The sequence below is a fragment of the Oncorhynchus mykiss genome, chromosome 3, assembly GCF_057628025.1.
Source record: "Oncorhynchus mykiss isolate SJ-2025 chromosome 3, ASM5762802v1, whole genome shotgun sequence".
Classification (NCBI taxonomy): domain Eukaryota; kingdom Metazoa; phylum Chordata; class Actinopteri; order Salmoniformes; family Salmonidae; genus Oncorhynchus; species Oncorhynchus mykiss.
Genome location: NC_143024.1, coordinates 65,771,731 through 65,793,866, shown reverse-complemented (window position 1 = coordinate 65,793,866; position 22,136 = coordinate 65,771,731). Strand labels below are relative to the sequence as shown.

The window sequence follows — 22,136 nt, the reverse complement described above, 5'->3', positions numbered from 1 at the left end:
AACAATTTCCTATCCAGGCTTAGACAGGGCTTAGACAGTTTAGTACCAAAAATAAGGGGTTAAAAAAATAAGAAAAACAATGTTTCCTGATCTATCTTATATCTCGCAAATATATTGCAGACACTTCAGAACAAACTTCCATTACAAAATGTTGGGGAATGTTATTCTAAATTTATGTAGGCTAATAGCAGTAAGGCCAAATAAAATGTTTAATTCATTTAAAAAAATGTAATGTTTTTGATACATCAAGGGGTCTTCAAATTCAAAATGAAATAGCAAAGTGATCCTTGTTATGACGCTGCATACGCGCTCTCTATAGAATTCTGTATAATGATTACCATAGATGTGTAGCCTGTAAATGTACTCTGTTGAACACAGCTGTAAAGTCATGTTTTTTTGTGGTTTTGCATCTGAATGAAGTATCGGGCATCCATTTTACCCAATGTAATAAGATATTATATCACACTTTCATTTGTTTGTTTTCATATGAAACAGCCTACAGTTTACAATAGTCCAGCCTGGTCTCATAGACTAGACATAACATAGTAAATGTAAGTCCAGGACTCACAAATCAGCTCTGTTGTGTTATGTTTGGTATGCTTACATAAGACAGAAGGTTACTTAATTAAGGCTAAAACGAAATATGGGTGGTTGATCGGGGTGGCTGGGGAGGTCTATAACGTGAACGTCTAGCAACCCAGAGGTTGTGTGTTTGAATCTCATCACGGACAACTTTAGCATTTTATCTCATTTGCAACTTTGCAACTACTTACTACCTTTTAGCTACTTTGCTGCAACTACAAAGCATGGAAGCGAACCATTCCCCTAAACCTTTAACCTAACTCCTAACCTTAAACCTAACCTTCACCCCTAACCAAAACTCCTAGCATTAGCCACCTAGCTAACATTAGCATTGGAATTTGTAACATATCATACATTTTAGCAAATTTGTAACATATCATACTCATTTTTATTTGTAAAATATTATACAGAATGGTTGTTGGACATCCACAAATTAATACATGCTGTACCATAGGAAACGTAACATATGGAGTGTCTTAGATTTACTTACCAAATAATACGAAATACTCTGAGACCAGATTTAATAGTCTGGTACGTCCTGTGCACGGAACAGCTGTAATCATAACTTTTGTGAGTATTTGCTTCCACATTCTATCAGGTGTTTTATTATCTTCTATTGTTTTATAGTATGTGCTCTCTCTCCCTCTCTCTCTCTCTCTTAGTGTCTTCAAAAATTATTCACACCCCTTGACTTTATCCACATTTTGTTGTACTACAGCTTGACATTTTTTTAGCCATTGGCTTACACATATTACTCCATGATGTCAAAAGGGAATTATGTTTATTGAAAGTTGTTTTGCAAATGTATAAAAAATGAAAAGCTTATATGTCTTGAGTCAATAAGCATTCAACCCCTTTATTATGGCAAGCCTAAATATGATCAGGAGTAAAAAAAAAAAAAAGAAATCCTAACAAGTCACATAAGTTGCATGGACTCACTCTGTGTACAATAATGGTTTTAAACATGATTTTTGAATGACTACCCCATCCCTGTACACCACATAATTATTTGTAAGGTCCCTCAGTCTAGCAGTGAATTCTATACACAGATTCAACCACAAAGACCAGGGAGGTTTTTCAGTGCCTCGCAAAGAAGTGCACCTATTGGTATGTTTGTTTTCTTTTTATCTTATTTTACCTTTATTTAACTAGGCAAGTCAGTTAAGAGTTATGTTCTTATTTTCAATGACGGCCTAGGAACAGTGGATTAACTGCCTTGTTCAGGGGCAGAACAAATGATTTATTTTTACTTTGTCAGCTCGGGGATTCAATCTTGCAACCTTTTTTTCAATCTTGCAACCAACACTAGGCTACCTGTGGTAATCTTTGCCCTTGTTTTGGTTTGTTTGTTTGTAAATTAGGGTGTGCAGGGTGAAGTGTAAGTCGTACTGTAGTTTGGTAAAAATCCAATTAGATATTTGCTCAGTACGTTGTTTTGGCTGTTAAGTCTGCTGTTAATGATAATGCAGAAGATTTTCCCAAGGTTTCTATATCCCCCGGTAGTTATTGGGGTCAAATTTGTCTCCACTTTTCAGTCCTTGGTTCCAAATATTGGGGAAGATGCCAGAACTGAAGATGATGTTAAAGAGTTTAAGTATAGCCAATTGGAGTTTGTGGTCTGTATATTTTATCATTTCATTTAGGATACCATCAACCCCACTGGCCTTTTTGGGTTGGAGGGTTTGTATTTTGTCTTGTAGTTTATTCAATGTATGTCACGATCGTTTGCATAAACGGACCAAGGTGCAGCGTACGTACAGTTCTACATATTTATTAGACAGTAAAACTTCGAAAAAAACTAAACAAAGAATAAACAAAACGTGACTAACAATGCAGTGCTAACAGGCAACTAAACATAAATAATATCCCATAACCCACAGGTGGAAAAATGCAACTTAAGTATGATCCTCAATTAGAGACAACGATTACCAGCTGCCTCTAATTGGGAATCATACACAAACCCCAACATAGAAAATAAACCTAGAACCCCACATATAAATAATAAACTAGACTAAAACCCCTAGTCACACCCTAACCTACTCTACCATAGAAAATACAGGCTTTCTATGGTCAGGACATGACAATGTAATTGGAGAACCCAGTGGGTTCTGGTAGTCTTTAACAGTTTATTCTAAGATTTGTATTTGATCATGTATATGTTTTTGCTGTTCATTCTTTGTTCTTTGTTATAGAGCCAAAAATATTGGAGAAGTTGTTTATCCATACATCTCCGTTTTGGATCGATAACTCGTTGTTGTTTGTTTTCCAGTTTTCCCGGAAGGGGTTAGATTCTATGGATTCTTCAATTACATTGAGCTGATTTCTTCTTTTTCCGGAGTGTGTTTCTGTATTGTTTTAGTGATTCACTATAGTGAAAGTGTAGGCTCAGGTTTTCTGGTTCTATATGTTTGGTTGGACATGTTTCTCAATTTCTTTCTTAGGTTTTTGCATTCTTCATCAAACCATTTGTCATTGTTGTTAATTTTCTTAGGTTGTCTGCTTGACATTTTTAGATATACTGTTTAGGTTTTCTACTGCCACGTTTCCACCTTCACTATTACAGTGAAACCTTTTGTACAGGAAATTGTCTAGAAGGAACTGAATTTGTTGTTGCCGAATTGTTTTTTTGGTAGATTTCCACCCTACTTTTCTTTGAGCTATAGCATTTGTTAATATTATTCAGTTCCTTTGGCTTTGATGCCTCATAATTGAGCATAGCTCTGTTCAAGTAGAGTGTGATTTTGCTGTGATCTGATAGGGGTGTCAGTGGGCTGACTGTGAATGCTTTTAAGATACTCTGGGTTGAGGTCAGTGAGCTATAGGTGTGCCTACCATAAGAGTCCCCTCGAAGCCTACCATTGACTATGTACATAACCAGTGTCCAACAGAGCTGCTGGAGTTGTGACCTGTTTTTGTTGGTTATGCTGACGTAATTGTGTCTGGTGGGGCGTATGTGGGAGGGTATGCTGTCACCTCGAGGTAGGGTTCTTGTCCAGTTCTGGCATTTAGGTCGCCACAAACTAGTACATGTCCCTGAGCCTGGAAATTGTTGATCTCCCCCTCTAGGATGGAGAAGCTGTCATCATTAAAGTATGGGAATTCTATTGGGGGGATATAGGTAGCACACATGAGGACATTTTTCTCTGTTGAGATAATTTCCTTATTAATTGCTAGCCAGATGTAAAATGTTCCTGTTTTGGCATACCCCCCTGAGTCTCTTCCATGTTTCACACCTGGTAGTTTGGTGGATGGGACTACCAGCCCTCTGTAACCTAGAGGGCAACCAGTGGGTCCGTCTCCTTTATATCATGTTCTTGTAGAATGACAATGTCTGTATTTCCAATTTCTTTGATGAAATCTGGGTTCCTGCTCTATAGGCCAAAGTCAAATGACCTCAGATCTTGTATATTCCAGGATGAGATAGTAAAAGCTTTGTGTTCCACAGTGTTCTCTCTCTCTCTCTCTCTCTCCCCATCTTGCTCTTAAATTGCATAACACAGTGACATAAATTGCATGGACTCACTATGTGTGCAACAATCGTGTTTCACATGATTTTTGAATGACTACCTCATCTCTGTACCCCACACAATGATCTGTAAGGTTGCTCAGTCGAGAAGTGCATTTCAAACACAGATTCAATCACAAAGACCAGGGAGATTTTCCAGTGCCTCGCATTAAATCATTTAAAATTCCATATTGTAACATCAAAATGTGAAAAAAACTCAAGGGGTGTGAGTACTTTATGAAGGCACTGTACATCTCTCTTGGTTCCAACTCTTGTCCCCCCCCTCATGGCCTAATCACATAGCATACCAGTGATTACACTAACATACTCTACCATCAATTAGGGCTGAAAGGATGTTGATGGGGATTAAAGGGGGGTGAGCAGATACAAAAATCACAGGGACAACAAGGTGATTGTGTGAGAAAACAAAGGAGCCACTGTACATATCCGGCAGTAAATGTTTCATTTAAGTGAATCTGAATGTGAATCATCAACCTTTTGAGGACATTTTTTTAACCAATTGACATTTTGTGGCTTTGTCAAGTATACAGTAGGTACGGCAGACAACCAGTTTCGGTAATTAAGTGATTTGCACACAGTATGTTTTAAATGATTGTTATTCAATATCAAAATGTTTTCCTTTGGGTTTTCCTTTGGGATTCCAGGTGATTTATTCAAGCGTTTAGGAAGGTAAGTTAGACCATAGACTTCGACATAAAAAAAAAGGATATGGAATGGCCAGATTTGCGTCGTCAAAAGTGACACACTCACTCTTAAAGTGCTGTGCACTGTATCCAACTTTAATCATTAAGTGGTATATGCTAAACTTTGAACAAAGTTTTAATGGGTGTTTGCTTTACTGGTTTTGAACTGTATGGCAAGAATCATTGGTTTCCATGAGAACACTGTGTCAACATTGTGTGAGGATGTGTTGGTTGTGAAGCCGAGTCACACCATCGTATCTGCGGGTTTGGATTTCAATGTAATACAGAACAGCAATTAAGGTAGAGCAATGAGGCTGTTCACAATATGAATGTATTCTGGCTTTGTGTGAATAATTGGGTCTGGGGAGATACACTGCCCATCATATAAGTATTCACCCGCCATTTGATTCTTTCACATTTTGTTGTGTTACAAAGTGGTAGTGAAATGGATTTAATTGTCTTTTTTTTTTTGTGTGTGTCACTGATCTACACAAAATACTCCATATAATGTCAACGTAAAAAATAATGTAAACATTCTTTTTACAAATTAATAACAAATAAGTAACTAAAATATATTGGTTGCATAAGTATTGACCCCTTTGTTATGGCAAGTTCAGGAGTAAATGTTTACTTATTAACAAATCACATAATAAATTGCATGGATTAACTCTGTGTGCAATAAAGGTTGTCCTAACAGCAAACATTTCGGTAATGAGACAACTATCTTTGTAATGCTAAGTAAGTTAATACCACAATATTTTAACATTTCAATATTGTCACTTTATTACGCGTCATATTAATGGTTTTATAATCAAATAAAGAAGGCCGATATGGGAACTATATGCCGAGCGAAATTTGGTGAAGATTTTGTGCCTTCGTGGGTGCAGTTCTCATCAGTATATCCAAAGCTAACAGCTAAAACCTCACTGTAGTAGTTATACTATCCTTTCTGATATTCCAAAGAAATTAGGATTCAAGGTATTTATTCTGTGACTTCTGACTGTCCAGCTTTTTTTTGCATACAACTCGATTACATAAATACAATCTCTGATTCAGCGGGGTTGGGTTAAATGCGGAAGACACATTTCAGTTGAATACATTCAGTTGGACAGCTGATTAGATATCCCCTTTCCCTTTCCCTTTCCAATGAACTGTGTGTCTTAGGCAGTGGCCAACCTGCTTCAAGCTAACGTGTGCTGGCCTATGCTCCCACCTAGTGGTTAGAAGTTGGAGACACAAAACACATTTGCATTAACCACCCTAACTCGGTCCTCCTTTAGTTTTTATCAACCTTCTCCCAGTCAATCATGATCCATTTACGCATCAATCATAGAGTCCATCCTCAATCATAGAGTCCATCCTCACCTCTTCCATTACCGTCTGGTTCGAAATGCGTCTGCCGGCTCCAAGGGAAATTTGACACGCATTGTCTGGTGTGCGGAGAGGGTCATCGGCTGTCACCTGCCCTCCATCAAGGACCTGTATGATTCCAGGGCAAGGAAGTGTGCAGGGAAAATACCCCCTCTCCCTAAAACTCTCCTCTGGCAAACGATTCAGGTCAATGAAGACCAAAATCACCTGCCACTAGAACAGTTTCTTTCCCCCGTGCTGTGAGCATCACCAACCAGCCATCTGGACCAGAGACATTAAGAGACTATGCAGTCTATGCTGCACATTGATTGAAGCCATCTTTGAACTGTACACACACTGATATACACAACATTAAGAGCACCTGCTCTTTCCATGACGTAGACTGACCAGGTGGATCCAGGTCAAAACTACGATCCCTTACTGATGTCACTGGTTAAATCCACTTCAAATAGAGTAGATAAAGGGGAGGAGAGGTTAATGAAGGATTTTTAAGCCTTGAGACAATTGAGACATACATTGTGTACAGTATGTGTGCCTTTCAGAGGGTGAATGGACAAGACAACATATTGAAATGCCTTTGAACGGGGTATGCTTGTAGGAGCCAGTCGCACCGGTTTGTGTCAAGAACTGCAACGCTGCTGGGTTTTTCACGATCAACATTTTCCTGTGTGTATCAAGAATGGTCCGCCAACCAAAGGCATCCAGCAGACTTAGCACAACTGTGAACAGGCGGGCCACAAACAGACAAATAACACCACAGTACAACAGTAGTGGGCAGAATGGCATCTCGGAACGGACAATTTGTCGATCCTTGTCACGGATGGGCTATTGCAATAGATCAAGCAAGAAGACGTGATTAGTGGGCACGCAGTCACCACCAATGGACAATTGAGGAGTGTAAAAACATTGCCTGGAACATGGAAGAGAGAGCTCAGTATACTTGAGTGGCCTGAGCTGTACATTTGCTCATTCTCTTACTGCTCTATGTTCACTATATCTATTTTGTATATAATCTACCCTAAGCCTAGCCATAACCCTAACATGAACCTAGCTTTGTGTCAGAGGAGGCTGGTGGGAGGAGCTGTAGCAGGGGCTCATTGTAAAGACTGGAATGGAATAAATATAATGGTATCAAACACATCAGACATATGGAAACCAAACGTTTGACTCTGTTCCATTTATTCCATTCCAGCCATTACAATAAGCCTTTCCTGATATACCTCCTCCCACCAGCCTCCTCTGCTACATGTCCACAACCCGGTTCAACCCTAACTCTCAACCACAGCCCTAGACCAAACTTCATGTCCACACCCTGGTTCAACCCTAACTCTAGACTCAACCACAACTCTGACCATAACCCTAGCTTCCTGTTCACACCTTGGTTCAACCGTAACCCAAGCCTCAACCCTAACCCTAGCTTCATGTCCACACCCAGGCTAAACCCTAACTCTAGCCATAACTCTAATTTTATCCATAACCCCAACCCTAACTTCAAGAAAAAAAGCTAATCTACAAAAGCTGCTTTTGGAAGACTTGCAGCCCAATAATTGTATCAGCTTGTCTCTGCTGCCCCCTGTGTGGTTTACAATGGAAGTACAGGCAGCACAAACTCATCTGCATGACCTCATTGCCCAGAGTCTTCTCACTTGTCCATGGGGAGAAGAATTTGTATTATTATTATTATTATTATTATTATACCCCAGGTAATGCTTTAGCTTTTTCTAACACCGGAGAGAATGTCCATATTTGTTTTGTATTATTTAATTATTTGTATATGTATTTATCATTTCATTTGTTTTATTGTATTATTTAATTAAAATGTAAAGTATGCAAAAGTAGGAAGAAAGGAGTGACTCAACATTTTTAATGAATGAGCAGGATAAAACTTTATTTTTCAATAAAACGTTTCCTCTGTGACAGAGGTCCACATTGTCATATATATAATGTATGTGTCCTACATAAATATACATAGTGTTTACATCATATGTAATACCATTGAAATATTTACAATCAGACACATAATTCTACTCTCAAACTCTTCACAGGCGTATTTTGCATTAAGATGTGTCAAGAAGAGAGAGAGTGTGTGTGTGTGTGTGTGTGTGTGGGGGGGGGGGTGTCTTAGTGTGGGGGGGGGGGGGGGGGGGGTGTCTTAGTGTGTGTCTTAGAAAAGCTGAAAAGCATGTTACTTTTAAAGATTAGGTTTGTGTCAGTCCAAGCAAAGCTAAGCAGTGGCTTGTATTGCTATAGTATAATATAACTTCATTAAATTATTAGTAGAAGGCATCACTATGATGGCACACTGTCTGTGAGACTGTGCTTTTGTGTTTGTGTCTGCTTCCCTACCTTACCAGTGTGTTTATTTGTATACCTGTGTCTGTCTTATTATGAAGTCAAACGCATGGGACAATTCATTCAAAGAGAATTGCTGCCATTTACATCCTTAAACACATATCTAGAAATGATTTCACAGCTTTGAATCGGGACTTACTGTAACAGAGATGATTAGCAAGAATTCAGCTTTACGAGACATCATCTGGCAACATTTAGGAGAAAACACATCCATACAGTGACGTCAATACAAAATCAATATTGCTCCTATAGCATCAGTCAATCTATCACATCTACAGTATGTTCACCTTACAATATACACAGCACAACTCAGTTGTATGACATCATACACTGGAATTAATACACTGACTGGCATGAGAGTATACGTACCGTTTTGATTTTCCAATCCTTTTCACCATCTATAAATTCAGCTGCTGAGACAGTTTGTCAGTGTTATTGTGAGTGTTATACTACACTTCTAAGCAGTAAACAAGGACAAAATGTAACAATGTAAGACCAGGAATGATACTAGTAGTATACATTATCAGAGCACAATCTATTAAGTATATCATTTCTTTGTCTATTACAAATAATACGAAACACCTATTTATGTGCTTATTTGGATGGTCTAAAGTCTGTGCTTTTGTCATTTTGAGTCATTAAAGACTTATGAGACTGTCATCTTGTGAGGGAAGGGACCATACAAATGCCTGTGCTGTTGGTGAGTTGAAAAGATGAGCAGTGAACAGATCACTCTCAATCCTTGATATACAGTACCAGTCAAAAGTTTGGACACACCTACTCAATCAAGGGTTTTTCTTTATTTTTACTATTTTCTACATTGTAGAATAATTGTGAAGACATCAAAACTATGAAATAACACATATGGAATCATGTAGTAACCAAAAAAGTGTTAAACAAATTAAAAATCTATTTTATATTTGAGATTCTTCAAACTAGCCACCCTTTATGTTGATGACAGCTTTGGTATTCTCTCAAACAGCTTCACGAGGTAGTCATTTCAACTAACAGGTGTGCCTTGTTCAAAGTTCATTTGTGGAATTTCTTTCCATCTTAATGTGTTTGACCCAATCAGTTATGTTGTGACAGGTTAGTGGTGGTATTCAGAAGATGGCCCTACTTGGTAAAATACCATATTATAGCAAGAACAGCTCAAATAAGCAAAGAGAAAAAAATTGTCCATCATTACTTTAAGACACGAAGGTCAGTCAAGCCGCAAAATTTGAAGAACTTTGAACATTTCTTCAAGTGCAGTCGCAAAAAAACCATCAAGCGCTATGGTGAAACTGGCTCTAAAGAGGACCACCACAGGAAAGGACGACCCAGATGTAAAAAATAAATAAATATGTAATTAGGCAAGTCAGTTAAGACCAAATTCCTATTTACAATGACGGCCTACCCCGGCCAAACCCTGGCGATGCTGGGTCAATTGTGCGCCGCCCTATGGGACTCCCAATCACGGCCAGATGTGTCTTTGTGAGACGCAGAGTAGGTGAATGGATGATCCCCGCATTTGTGTTTCCCACCGAGAAGCATGGAGGAGGAGGTGTGATGGTGTGGGGGTGCTTTGCTGGTGACACTGTCAGTGATTTATTTAGAATTCAAGGCACACTTAACCAGCATGGCTACAACAGCATTCTGCTGCGATACGCCATCCCATCTGGTTTGCGCTTCGTGGGACTACCATTTGTTTTCAACAAGACAATGACCCAACACACCTCCAGGCTGTGTAAGAGCTATTTTACCAAGAAGGAGAGTGATAGAGTGCTGCATCAGATGACCTGGCCTCCACAATCACCCGACCTCAAACCAATTGAGATGGTTTGGGATGTGTTGGACCACAGAGTGAAGGAAATGCAGCCAACAAGTGCTCAGCATATGTGGGAACTTTTTTGGTTACAACATGATTCCATGTGTTATTTCATAGTTTTGATGTCTTCACTATTATTTCACAATGTAGAAAATAGTAAAAAATACAATTTAAATTGGAATTAGTAGGTGTGTCCAAATTTTTGAATGGTACTGTAGACATAAAGAAAATTATCACTTTACAAGTTTACAGTGTATCAACTCAAAGCGGAGCAGAAGTTACGGTGTAAATATAATCTAATAATAATATACCATTTAGAAAAGAACAAATAGCACTAGAACAATTCATCTGTCAAGTCTGGCTATTCCTATTGGTTTGCTACAGCTAGAAGCCTCTATCTAAACAGTGTATTAAACATTTGTACACATTTCATGTTTTGTATTTACAATCATTTACGTACAGTATACACGAAACGTGCTGGCATTACTGCTATGAGGTTTAAGCGAAGGTAAACAGTAAGAGAAAAGACATTGCCTTTAATGATGATCCAATATGCTGTGAAGCAGATCACTGATGTGTATAAAGATCTATGGCGTCACATAATATTGAATCTCTATGTTGGTAATTGTCAATACTGTCAGGACAGGCAGATGAAGTGGGGATGTTTACATTTTTGCAAAAGAACTCGAATGTATCCCCATAGAATTAAGTGTAATTGTAAAACATGGCACATAATCACATCTGTTGGCTACCACATGACATATTAATAATTCTAATTTTGCTTAAAAAATGATGAGTACAATTTTGCAATTCAGTATTCACTACATACGTACACTACACTACCTGAACCAGTTACTTCTGTCTCACAAATAAGAGAAAACACCTTGCCCTCAGTCTTTCTCTCAACTTCTACCGACAGAGAAATATCTATAATTGTAAACACAAATATGGCATGCCAAGCAAATAAGCTGGCTAATAATGTTGTCTTAGTTTAGGAATCTGAGCATGTATGGCACTGAAACATATGACTATCAATTATATCGTCATGGTCATCCCAGACAAGGTAGTGGGGGGGGATATAGTCATTATTATGACAAGATTGAACACTGTTAGAACAAAACAGTGTGGTAAGCCTATCTGGGACAAGCGTTATCACTGTAGCTACCTAACCATTCTCTAGTTTAGATCACAGTGGAACAATAATTAGTGCTCCCATCTGGATAGTGATTGAAAAACATGTGCGCTTTGTTTTCAGCTTTTCAGTGTGACACTGTAATGTCATATATTTTTTTACTGACACCGTACCAACAGTTTGCTTTTTGCATTCAACCCTGAAGTTAGCCTTGATTGTGAACTAGTCATTCCCTTGCTTGACAGTCAAGGTCTGGTCTGCTCTGGTGTGCTTCGCTTTGTGCATGTACAATACAGTACTCTCTATCTTACCACTGCTCTATGGGCAGCCACACTTCTCCAGATACTGGCCTGGCCCTGCTGTTTGGGCCTCTCTCTCTTTTGTTTCTCTGTCAAGCCAGAGAGTGGAGGACTGCAGCAGACTGACTAGACATAGTCCTCTACCATAGGGATAGATACATGTGTGATTTATCTCTGTGCCCTCTACTCCCACTTGGGTCGTGTCAGTGGAGAAGCAAGGAGAAGCACTGCAGAGGGCACATTAATTTACAATATATAACTCCAGCAGTGTGACCTGCTCACAGACCTACCTAGACTTCCACTCTGTATATCTTGCTTATATACTATAGCTACATATAGTTGAAGTCTGAAGTTTACATACACCTTAGCCAAATACATTTAAACTCAGTTTTTCACAATTCCTGACATTTAATTATAGTAAAAATTCCCTGTTTTATGTCAGATAGGATCACCACTTTATTTTAAGAAAGTGAAATGTCAGAGAATTATTTATTTCAGCTTTTATTTCTTTCATCACATTCCCAGTGGGTCAGAAGTTTACATACACTCAAATAGTATTTGGTAGCATTGCCTTCAAATGTTTTACTTGGGTCAAACATTTCGGGTAACCTTCCAGAAGCTTCCCACAATAAGTTGGGTGAATTTTGGCCCATTCCTCCTGACAGAGCTGGTGTAACTGAGTCAGGTTTGTAAGCCTCCTTGCTCGCACCTGCTTTTTCAGTTCTACCCACACATTTTTAATGGGATTGAGGGTCAGGGCTTTGTGATGGCCACTCCAATACCTTGACTTTGTTGTCCTTAAGCCATTTTGCCACAAATTTGGAATTATACTTGTTGTCATTGTCCATTTGGAAGACCCATTTGCGACCTAGCATGAACTTCCTTACTGATGTCTTGAGATGTTGCTTCAATATATCCACATAATTGTCCCCACAACATGATCCTGCCACCCTCCTGCTTCACGGTCGGGATGGTGTTCTTCGGCTTGCAAGCTTCCCCCTTTTTCCAAACATAACGATGGTCATTATGGCCAAACGGTTCTATTTTTGTTTCATCAGACCAGAGGACATTTCTCCAAAAAGTATGATCTTTGTCCTCATGTGCAGTTGCAAACCGTAGTCTGGCTTTTTTAATGGAGGTTTTGGAGCAGTGGCTTCGTTCTTGCTGAGCGGCCTTTCAGGTTATGTCGATATAGGACTCGTTTTTTTCTGTGGATATAGATACTTTTGTACCCGTTTCCTCCAGCATCTTCACAAGGTCCTTTGCTGTAGTTCTGGGATTGATTTGAACTTTTCACACCAAAGTACGTTAATCTCTAGAAGACAGACCATGTCTCCTTCCTGAGCGGTATGACGGCTGCGTGGTCCCATGGTGTTTATACTTGAACACTATTGTTTCTACAGATGAACGTGGTACCTTCAGCCGTTTGGAAATTGCTCCCAAGGATGAACCAGACTTGTGGAGGTGTACAGTTTTTTTTCTGAGGTCTTGGCTGATTTATTTTGATTTTCCCATGATGTCAAGCAAAGAGGCACTGGGTTTGAAGGAAGGCCTTGAAATACATCCACAGGTACACCTCCAATTGACTCAAATGATGTCAATTAGCCTATCAGAAGCATCTAAAGCCATGACATCATTTTCTGGAATTTTCCAAGCTGTTTAAAGGCACAATCAACGTAGTGTATGTACACTTCTGACCCACTGGAATTGTGATACAGTGAATTATAAGTGAAATAATCTGTCTGTAAACAATATGTTGAAAAAATTACTTGTGTCATGCACAAAGTAGATGTCCTAACCGATTTGCCAAAATTATAGTTTGTTAACAAGAAATTTGTGGAGTGGTTGAAAAACGAGTTTTAATGACTCCAACCTAAGTGTATGTAAACTATGTAGACTTCAACTGTAGCTTCTAATCTCAAAGAGCAATGGAGACTCACACACAGAACCATAGAGATCTGTGAAAACAGACCAGGGCAGAAAGTAGTGGCATGATTCCACCATTATAAATGATTCAGATTCTAACAATGCATAGGGATTTTGAAAGTCACAGAAGTTTATGTGGATGGTCTACAACAGGTGTTCTCCTGTGAACCCTCCCCCCATACTAATCAGGGTTGGAACATAAAAAAGGTTTGGGCAATATGAAAGGGATCTTGTGCCTCTCAAAATGCCAGGGGTTCTAGGTCGCTTAGCAACAGCAGTGGGTTCAGATACACATGGCAAACAAATGCTGATCTCTCTGGACCAGCCGTTAATGCCAGCCTCTTCGTAATCCTTTTTCTCACCTCTTCATTCCCTCTTTCTGGATAGTAATAATGATGGACAGGAGGTAAAGACAAATAGTTAGAAGGGGGTGGCTAGGTGGGAAAACCTTGATTGAGAGGTTGGCCAACACGCCAACAACATCATAATGTCTTTAACTATTTTGCCCTCAGAGTCTCTCCAGGCTAGGGCCTGTGTGTGTGTGTGTGTGTGTGTGTGTGTGTGTGTGTGTGTGTGTGTGTGTGTGTGTGTGTGTGTGTGTGTGTGTGTGTGTGTGTGTGTGTGTGTGTGTGTGTGTGTGTGTGTGTGTGTGTGTGTGTGTGTGTGTGTGTGTGTGTGTGTGTGTGTGAGATAGAAAGAGAGGAGGGGAGGGGAAGGGGAAGGGGTGCATCAGGTGTAAACCTGGTCCTAGGAGCGTTCACTCAAAGCGTTCGTAGTTCCTGGTTTGTCTCACCCGGGGTACCATGTCCAGGAGCAGTCTGAAGGGAGAGAAGACAGATACATTGTGGGATACAAGAGCAGACAAGATGTGTCATAAGACATTAGATGATTGACTGTGTATAATGTAAGATAAGATAAATACTTTATTTTCTCCATGGGGGAATGTGTGTGCATATGTGCACGTGTCAATATGTGTTCCTATTTATGGCTAATCAAGTCAAATTTTATTGGTCATGTACACGTGTTTAGCAGATGTTATCGCGGGTGTCGCAAAATGCTTGTGTTTCTAACTCCGACAGTGCAGTAATATCTAACAATTTCACAACAATACACACAATACACACACATTTAAGTAAAGGAATGGAATTAAGAATATATACAAATATGGATGAGCAATGTCAGTGCGGCATAGACTAAGATACAGTAGAATAGAATAGAATACAGTTTAAAATGAATAGAATAGAATACCGTATATAACGGGTATATAATAGAACAGAATAGAATAGAATACAGTTTAAAATGGGTATATAACAGAATATAATAAAATTCAGTATATAATGGATATATAATATAATATAATACAGTATATAATGGGTATATAATAGAACAGAATAGAATAGAATACAGTTTAAAATGAATAGAATAGAATACCGTATATAACGGGTATATAATAGAACAGAATAGAATACAGTTTATAATGGGTATATAACAGAATATAATAAAATACAGTATATAATGGATATATAATATAATAGAATACAGTATATAATGGGTATATAATATAATAGAATACAGTTTATAATGGGTATATAATATAATAGAATACAGCATATAATGGGTATATAATATAATAGAATACAGTATATAATGGGTATATAATAGAATATAATAGAATACAGTTTATAATGGGTATATTATATAATAGAATATAATACAGTATATAATGGGTATATAATAGAATAGAATACAGTATATAATGGGTATATAATAGAATAGAATACAGTATATAATGGGTATATATTGTAATATAATGTAATATAATAGAATACAGTATATAATGGGTATATAATAGAATACAGTTTATAATGGGTATATAATAGAATAGAATACAGTATATAATGGGTATATAATAGAATACAGTAAATAATGGGTATATAATAGAATATAATAGAATACAGTAAATAATGGGTATATAATAGAATATAATAGAATACAGTATATAATGGGTATATAATAGAATATAATAGAATACAGTATATAATGGGTATGTGGGTGTCTGTGCATAATATGAGTGTGTGTACAGGTGTGTCATGTGACTGTCTGACATGTGATTGTCTGTTTACATTTGTGAGCGTGTCTGTGCGTCTGTTTGCATTTGTATGTGTGTGTGTTTGTAGGCTACATGTCTCTTACTTGACACCGTAAGCGAGGATGATGAGTCCGATGATGACGCCGATGGATCCGTCCAGGTACCAGACGTCAGGGTGGTGTCTGAACACCTCAGCACTGATGAGGATGGAGAAACCCATGATGCCCCCCACCATGGAGTTAAAAGCTACAGCCACAGAGAAGAACCACATCAATAACCACAAGAGGGAAAATGGAACATGTTGATTAGGCAAAGTAAATATAATAAATAACATCTACCTTTTCACATCTGATAAAACAAACCAGGTGTGTTCTCATTCAGCAGTCTGAGTTTATGTGCATGTGCATTTACCTGGCTATCATACAAATCTGTACATTGACGTTCCCTTTTCTTTCACTCTTTTAGAACTAAAATATATGAAGCTACTCTATTCTGAATATCTGACATCCAAAGCCAGTCAGTCAGAGTCAAAACCTCTTTGATTATTCCAATGCCTGTGGTAACAGTGCAGGTGAGCTCCCCTGCACCCCCGAAACAGAGTGAAAGACAGAGACCCTTCCCTAACCAGTCAGTCATGTGCTTCGATCTAGCACCTGCCTCCATATGTGTCTAGTGGGAGATAAGTGGACTGTCTGAAAGCAGAACAGCAACATCAGGTTTATTGGATTGTTGCTGTGTGTGTTGTGCAGCCTGCGGGAGAGACAGGGTGGAGAGCATGAGACAGAGACAGAGACAAAAAACAATAAAGACAAAGATAAAGAGAGGAAGGAGTCTAGAAGGGGAGGGAGATGGAGGGAAGGGGCGGAGCATCTACAGCTGAACCACGTACACCAGTTGCCTCCAGCTCTTATTTATTACCATCATTTGTTTTTCCGCCTCTCTTCCATTTCTCTCACCTCTCTGGCACCAGGCCTTATATCTCTACTTTAATTGGCTTCAGTTCAACAAGGCATGCTGTGCAAGCCCTCAGTCTTTGTGAGTGCAAGTGCGTGTGCAGTGTCTCTCTCTCTGTGTGTGTGTGTGTGTGTGTGTGTGTGTGTGTGTGTGTGTGTGGGCGCGCGCGTGTTTGGAATTTTGACATGTGAGTCAGTCTTTCCCACCCTACCGTCAGTGATGAGGGCTCTACTGGTCAGCACTCTCCCCAGCAGGAACTTGAACACAGCCAGGATGATACATACAATCCCACTGACAATAGACACACTGAAGAGGAAGTCATCCTGAGAGAGAGAAAGTGAGAGAGGGGAGAGAGAGAGGGGAGAGAATAAAAAGGGGGAAAAGTAGTAAATATAGAGTGATGAGTCAAAGGGTTACAGGGTGCTCTTGTCCTCAGCAGTATCATTAATATTGCACAGCCAGGATCAGAGGCCTGATCAGGTGCCTCTCCTCTCCACAAGGTCATTACATTTGTGAGGAGCCTGGTAATAACACACTGCTTTACAAACACATGATACAGTATTAGAGTATTAGTAAAACAAAGAGATGACAATCAGCTTAGTGTAGACATGTTGTCTTGATGCAATATGCCACATATCTTGTTTCTGTTAATATGATGGTCAATTTCAGTGCCTTGTACATGGAGTAGGATTTATTTTTTATTAGAAATAAATATTAGATATAAACACTCTGTAAAACTCAATAGTCTCAATCTTGTTTTTTAGATCCTTGTTTTGTTAAAGCGTCATTCTTTACATCACAAGCCTTTACAGTATAAAAACTGAACAACACGTATTTTTGTTCTTCCCTCTAATGTGTAGATATCTTGTCTTCCCTTGACGTGTTCAGACTTAAACACCTACTGGCTGCGAGACTGTTGGGTGTGTGTGTGTGTGTGTGTGTGTGTGTGTGTGTGTGTGTGTGTGTGTGTGTGTGTGTGTGTGTGAGAGAGAGGGGGGGGGGGGGGAGAGAGAGGGAGGGAAAGAGAGAGGGAGGGAAAGAGAGAGAGAGGGATAGAGGGAGATAGAGCAAGAAAGAGGGCAGGAGAGAGAGACAGTGAGAGAGAAAGGGAGAAAGAGCGAGAGAGAGAGAGAGAGTAAGAGAGCGATAGAGAGAGAGGGATAGAGAGACAGAGGAAATACAGAAGGTGTCTTTCGTTCTCTTTCTTTCTGTGTCTTTCTGTTGTTTTCCCCTGGTTCAAATTAAAGGTCCTCTCCCACACAGCAGCTGGGAAACCAATATCCCTCCTCCATTTTTAATGAGGCTTCAAACTCACTGGGCACTCTGAGGGAGCGGTAGGGTGGACATGATAGGAATCACATCCATACACTGCTACACACACACACACACACACACACACACCCCAAATGAGGCCATCTGCCTGAACACTCTCTACCCCCCAGTCCTACCCAGTCTGAATTGGGAGCAATGACCCCTATCCACCATACTTGGTGTCTAACTAGGACCCAGGTCAGTTAATCCTGTCCGGTTGATGGATAACCTCTCATGTACATTTCTTACAAAATTCAGACGTACGTGGAGATTGTAGGATTTGCATGTGCCAAATTATTAGGATTTATTAAACTGTCAACCGCAACATATACACGTTTTCATTGATAAACAAGAGCCATGTTACAACCCCGCCTGGGATTTTAACCCCCGCCTGGGATTAAATAGTCTATAATGTCGCGCTCCTATCACGCAGCAATACTGTAGACTACCCATACTGTCATAGGCTACCGGTCTATTTACTTTCAGGCATGGTTGGCTATTGAATGAGCAATGGATAAATGGTAGCCCAATATTTATTGTGTAGCAGAGGAGAGACATGCCCTGCAATATGATCATGATTTAGGCCCATATAATGAAAGTAAAATAAATATATTAGTCAACATGCTGCTATGTGATCTTCTTACCAAAGGCAAATGCATCTGTTTTATCATTAGGCCTACATTTTAATGTTTTTATTAGCCTACCATCATTATAATTCCTGTGCATCAAACATCTCCATTTCCCCCAAAATAACTATATTTGCTTGATCAACTACTGGAAGTTGTATGTACGCATGGTCTGAGATTTGCGTGGAGATGCACACACTTTCTCTTCAAGTTCAAGATGTATAAATACCAACCTTTAGAGTTTGGGTTTAGAGTCTTTTTTGTGCACATGCCCCTTTGATAAATGAGGCGCCAAGGCAGATGTGTGTGTGTGTGGCTTGATGGAGACCCCAGGTGTAGGTTTGATTTGGCAACAGGCCCTGGTATAGTATCGTATAGTACAGTATTGATGAGCCTACTGAGGAGAGACAGCTAAATGAGTCTTTGGACCAATAAGGCCAAGACATTGAATGAATCGAAGCTTGTTAAACTCGCTCCCATCACACTCATCCATGTTTAGAGTCAATTGAAGGTGGATGGAGAGGGATATAGAGAGAGAGATAGAGAGAGAGAGAGAGATAGATCTTTAAAAAGAGTTGGTGTGAGGGTGGATGTCTGTGTAAAGACTGATCTTTTGGATCAGCTCAGTCACTAAATTGTATTATACAGCACCAAATTAACTCACATTATTTCTTCTACTTCTCTTAAACTCTGCCGGAAGCTATGCCCTGAGTAACACATCTAACCAGACAGCTGAGGCTTACAAAGCTTAGACCACACAGGCCCTCTTCTACTGAAACAACCAGCCTACCAGCAGCTACCTAAACAGGAACCAAGAGTATTCTGGGGGCTTATTAACAAGAGGCTGAACAGAGAGAGAGATAGAGACCTTTATGGTTGTGAGGTCTGGGGTCCACTCCCAAACCAAGACTTCACAAAACGGGAAAAACACCTAATTGAGACTGCACGCAGAATTCTGCAAAAATATCTTCAGTTTACAACCCAAAACACAAAATAATGCATGCAGAGCAGTTAGGCTGATACCCGCTAATTATCCAAATCCAGAAAAGAGACGTTAAATTCTTCAACCACCTAAAAATAAGCGATTCCCAAACCTTCCAAAACTAAGCAATCACCTACAGAGAGATAAACCTGGAGAAGAGTCCCCTAAGCAAGCTGGTCCTGGGGCTCTGTTCACAAACACAAAAAGACCCCGCAGAGCCCCAGGACAGCAACACAATTAGACCCAACCAAATCATGAGAAAACACATAAATAATTACTTGACACATTGCAAAGCATTAACAAAAAAACAGAGCACACTAGAATGCGATTTGGCCCTAAACATAGAGTACACAGTGGCAGAACACCTGACCACTGTGACGGACCCAAAATTAAGGAAATCTTTGACTATGTACAGACTCAGTGTGTCACGCCCTGACCATAGAAAGCCTTTTATTCTCTATGTTGGTTAGGTCAGGGTGTGACTAGGGTGGGTTATCTAGGTTGTTTTATGTCTATGTTGGCCTGGTATGGTTCCCAATCAGAGGCAGCTGTTTATCGTTGTCTCTGATTGGGGATTATATTTAGGCAGCCATTTCTCCACTGTTTTTTTGTGGGATCTTGTTTTTGAGTCAGTGCATGTTGCACCTCAGTACTGCACGGTCGTTGTTTGTTTCTTGTTTTGAGTTTCACATAATAAAGATGTGGAACTCCATTCACGCTGCGCCTTGGTCCGAGTATACTTCAAAAAATCGTGACACAGTGAGCATAGCCTTGCTATTGAGAGAGGACGCCGTAGGCAAACCTGGCTCTCAAGATAACTTTTTGGCAACAATGCAAAACGTTATGTTTGGCGTAAAAGCAACACAGCTCATCACCCTGAACATACCATCCCCACTGTCAAACATTGTGGTGGCAGCATCATGGTTTGGGCCTGCTTTTCTTCAGCAGGGACAGGGAAGATGGTTAAAATTGATGGGAAGATGGATGGAGCCAAATACAGGACCATTCTGGAAGAAAACCTGATGGAGTCTGCAAAAGACCTGAGACTGGGACGGAGTTTTGTCTTCCAACAAGACAATGATCCAAAACATAAAGCAAAATCTACAATGGAATGGTTCAAAAATAAACATATCCAGGTGTTAGAATGGCCAAGTCAAAGTCCAGACCTGAATCCAATCGAGAATCTGTGGAAAGAACTGAAAACTGCTGTTCACAAATGCTCACCATCCAACCTCACTGAGCTCGAGCTGTTTTGCAAGGAGGAATGGGAAAAAATGTCAGTCTCTCGATGTGCAAAACTGATAGAGACATACCCCAAGCGACTTACAGCTGTAATCGCAGCAAAAGGTGGCGCTACAAAGTATTAACTTAAGGGGGCTGAATAATTTTGCACGCCCAATTTTTCAGTTTTTGATTTGTTAAAAAAGTTTGAAATATCCAATAAATGTCGTTCCACTTCATGATTGTGTCCCACTTGTTGTTGATTCTTCACAAAAAAAATACAGTTTTATATCTTTATGTTTGAAGCCTGAAATGTGGCAAAAGGTCGCAAAGTTCAAGGGGGCCGAATACTTTCGCAAGGCACTGTAGGTCGCAGTGGTGGGTAGTATATTGGGCTTTGGTGACAAAACGGATGGCACTGTGATAGACTGCATCCAATTTGCTGAGTAGAATGTTGGAGGCTATTTTGTAAATGACATCGCCAAAGTCAAGGATCGGTAGGATTGTCAGTTTTATGAGGGTATGTTTGGCAGCATGAGTGAAGGAGGCTTTGTTGCGAAATAGGAAGGCAATTCTAGATTTAACTTTGGATTGGAGATGCTTAATGTGAGTCTGGGGGGAGAGTTTACAGTCTAACCAGACATCGGTGTTCGCCTTAGCAATCTCACTAGGATAAAGACCTCCTCCATTCCTGCCATTATTGAAAGAGATCGTGATACCTCACATCTCAAAATGTGAGGCTAGATCCCTTATATCAAAGGTAGTTATAGTCAATGAACTAATCACTGATCATAATCTTGATGTAATTGGCCTGACTGAAACATGGCTTAAGCCTGATGAATTTACTGTGTTAAATGAGGCCTCATCTCCTGGATACACTAGTGACCATATCCCCTGTGCATCCTGCAAAGGCAGAGGTGTTGCTAACATTTACAATAGCAAATTTACATTTACAAAAAAAAGTATTTTGAGCTTCTAGTCATGAAATCTATGCAGCCTACTCAATCACTTTTTATAGCTACTGTTTACAGGCCTCCTGGGCCATATACAGCGTTCCTCATTGAGTTTCCTGAATTCCTATCGGACCTTGTAGTCATAGCAGATAATATTCACATTTTTGGTGACTTTAATATTCACGTGGAAAAGTCCACAGACCCACTCCAAAAGGCTTTCCGAGCCATCATCGACTCAGTGGGTTTTGTCCAACATGTCTCTGGACCTACTCACTGTCACAGTCATACTCTGGACCTAGTTTTGTCCCATGGAATAAAT

At 39.6% G+C, this 22,136-nt stretch overlaps 1 protein-coding gene across 2 annotated transcripts in view; it reads right to left on the bottom strand.

Moving 5' to 3' along the window:
• Positions 1 to 8,022: 8,022 nt before the first annotated feature.
• tmem163a (transmembrane protein 163a) overlaps positions 8,023 to 22,136 on the bottom strand; it is a 93,857-nt gene continuing 79,743 nt past the window's right edge. For both annotated transcript variants that reach the window (XM_036974584.2, XM_036974583.2), the window contains exons 6-8: positions 16,936 to 17,047; positions 15,875 to 16,016; positions 8,023 to 14,499 (exon numbers count right to left, since the gene is read on the bottom strand). In XM_036974584.2, the coding sequence (XP_036830479.1) occupies positions 14,439 to 14,499; positions 15,875 to 16,016; positions 16,936 to 17,047 (315 nt within the window). In that variant the 3' untranslated portion in view covers positions 8,023 to 14,438. The remainder of the gene's footprint in view (positions 14,500 to 15,874; positions 16,017 to 16,935; positions 17,048 to 22,136) is intronic.